Genomic DNA, 2,772 nt, shown 5'->3' with positions numbered 1-2,772 from the left:
GGTGGCTGAAGATCAGTGGTCTAACCCCGTTCACGATGCGCCCATCGCGGGGGTACCTTTCCCTGGTAAGTCACGCGCCGCTGCGGCCTCCGAGGCCTCCTCGTTCCTCACCATTTCCTGTTCCCTTATTTGTGTTCGCCGTTCCTACAGGGGATGAGGGACGTGCGAGCCTCCCCACCGCCCGTTCCCAAGGACGTAGAGCGGCGGGCGGTGAACTAGGCGCACGCTGAGGTGTAGAAGAAGTGGAAGGACGCCGAGGAGGCAAAGTGCAAGAGGAAGATCCTTGCGCACGAGGAGCTAGAGAAGCATCGCCGGCAGCAGAGGTAGGACGGTCTCTCGGTGGAGGCATCTCCATCGCCGTCAGTGTCGATGGACTCTTTGGGCGAAGATGATGAGAGCGAGGTGGGGCGGGGTCCCCTAGACCATCTCCCTGACATCGGGGCATCGGTGAGCAGCCCGATGTTCCCAGGAGGAGGAGGAGAGGGCGCCTCGGGGCCGGCGATCGCCCGCCCTGAGGCCAAGGCTGACACGCCTGAGGCACGAGCGTTAGGGAAGCACACCGTCAGCCCGGTGGGCTCGACGGTAGAGGTGGAGCTGGCGGCAGCGGGGGCGATGCAACTGCCCCCGTAGAGGGTCGAGGGGGCACCGGAGTCCAATAAGGGCCAGCCGGCACCAGCGGACATGGAGATCGTGCCACCACCGCCGCCACCGCCGTTGCAGAGGAGGAGGGACGCAATGCCGAAGCGGTTGTGTCCCCATTCAAGGTGAGTGTTTTTTCAGCGGAGTTCGTATCATCTTCCGCTTGCTTTCTGGTCGTATGTTGATCAAGTGAGTGTTTTGCCTTTAGTCGGAAGCATCAGGCGGAGGTGCCAGCCCTGACACCATGTAAGTCACTCAAGGTGAGCATGGGCTCCACCGCTCAATGGGTGGTGGAGGCGCAGGCCGCCATACAGCGTGGCATGGTGTCGGCGAGGGTCGACCCAAAGGAGCTGGTCACCTAGGGAGAGGCTACCGAGGCGGCCATGGAGCGAGTGGAGGAGGAGGAGCCTATGCCCCACGAGGCCAAGGCCCATGGGTCGGATGAAGCCGAGGCGCCCTCAGTCGCTGAGGCCACCGAGACCAAGGTCGAGGCCCCTAGGACCTCTGAGGCCGAGGCGATGGAGGCCGGGGCGTCTAGGACCACCGAGGCCGAGGTGGTGGAGGCCCGAGCCCCTAGGACCACCGAGGCCAAGGTGGCGGAGGCCGATGGCCTAGGAAGCGGAGATGGTGGTGGCGCAAGCCTCAGTGCCGCCCCCAGTCCAAGGCCCACCGCCATCTCAGGAGAGCGCCCGGGAAGTGGAGGTCCATTCGATCTCCTCCAACGATACTTCCTGGGGGAAGGAGGTGGCGGAAGCCAAGGCGGCCAGCACTGCATAGCAGCCGGCTCTGACCTTTGGCGAGGGAAGCTCGGCCCTCGTGCGGGTACAACCCGAGCCCCATGGGTGGGATCACCCGTGTGTCTTGTGGTGGAGCCAGGATGACCCTATGGGGGAGCCTCTGTTCGCTCTTAAGGACGTGGTCGAGGGGGGTGCTGGAGCACTTTCGAGCAATACCGCCGTCTAGCAGAGCGGTTGCTATGGACAGCACTGTCCATCAAGGCTGACGATCTGCCCGGCGTCGCCTAGGTACGCGCCTTCTTTTCTCATGTGGTGTCGTCTTTTTCTGAGTTCTCTCACAGCACTTGACGTCTGTTCTGCCTATCTAGGAGCTCGAGGACCGGTCCCTCGGGAAATCACTATTCCTCCAGTGGGAGAGCGGCATCTGGGACTAGCTCTAGCAATAGAAGGACCTGCTTGCCAGTGCCAATGAGCTTCTGTCAGCGTGGAGCGTGGAGGTGGAGGACCTCCGCCTTCGCTGTGCTGATGCGAAAGCTGAGGCGGCCATGGCTCGGGAGCAGGCCACCCCTTTGATGGCTTGGATCAAGGAGCTAGAGGAGGAGCTGACCCAGGCGGCTGGCGAGCGGGACACCTTTAGGTCCTGAGCCGAACAAGCGGAGGCCTCTGCCAAGGCTGTTGCCGGGCAGTTGGGGGTGGAGCAGGGCGCGCACCTGCTGACGAAAGGTGCCCTAGCTGAGGCCCTCAAGGTGGCCGAGGCCTCCCGAGTTGAGGCCCTAGCTTTGAAGGAAAAGGCCAAGGGTGAGTTTCATCCCCCTTGTGTTATTTGTTTTTCTTGCGTTTAACCCCTAACTCCCCGATGCGATGCAGAGCTGGAGAAGGAGGCTTCCTAGGCAGCCGAGGCCTCTCAGGTCGAGGTCCAGCACTAGAAAGAGAAAGCCGAGGCCTCTTGTCTCGAGGCCCAGCGCTGGGAAGAGAAAGCTGAGGGTGAGTCCTATAGGCCTCCGCCCCTGTTTGGCTTGTTTTCCTTTGCGCTTAACCCCATCCTACCTGTTTTGGTGCAGGGTTGGAGAAGGAGGTCACCCGGGCAGTTGAGGCCTCCGTCGTGGTGCAGGCGGTGCTCGAGGCTGAGATCAGGGAGCATAATGTGCTATAGAGCGCCGCTCGTATCATCTACGAGGCCCTGGAGGTTGAGGGGGTTGAGTCGGGCAGCTCCCTTAGGAGCTGCTTGACCGCGTTGAGCGGCTAAGCGCGTGAGCGACTCTGGGGGGCGCTACACATGGGCGTCAAGCGCGCCCTAGCTGTCGTCTCTTCGCACTATGCTGGCATCAACCTTGAGGCCGTCAGTAATGGCTACGTCTTGGCTGAGGATGACGAGGAGGTCGGCGCGGAGGTGGCG

The 2,772-nt window shown here is 62.4% G+C and overlaps 1 protein-coding gene across 1 annotated transcript; it reads left to right on the top strand.

The window, feature by feature from the left end:
- The first annotated feature begins 1,022 nt into the window (after window positions 1–1,022).
- Window positions 1,023–2,529, top strand: LOC136537020 (uncharacterized). The gene is made up of 2 exons (XM_066529125.1): window positions 1,023–1,341; window positions 2,438–2,529. Exons 1-2 carry the CDS (start codon window positions 1,023–1,025, stop codon window positions 2,527–2,529), a joined length of 411 nt encoding a protein of 136 aa, XP_066385222.1.
- Window positions 2,530–2,772: the final 243 nt, after the last annotated feature.

Source organism: Miscanthus floridulus, chromosome 2, assembly GCF_019320115.1.
Source record: "Miscanthus floridulus cultivar M001 chromosome 2, ASM1932011v1, whole genome shotgun sequence".
Classification (NCBI taxonomy): Eukaryota; Viridiplantae; Streptophyta; class Magnoliopsida; order Poales; family Poaceae; genus Miscanthus; species Miscanthus floridulus.
Note: the sequence above shows the minus strand (reverse complement) of the source record. Positions and strands in the feature narration are given on the sequence as shown.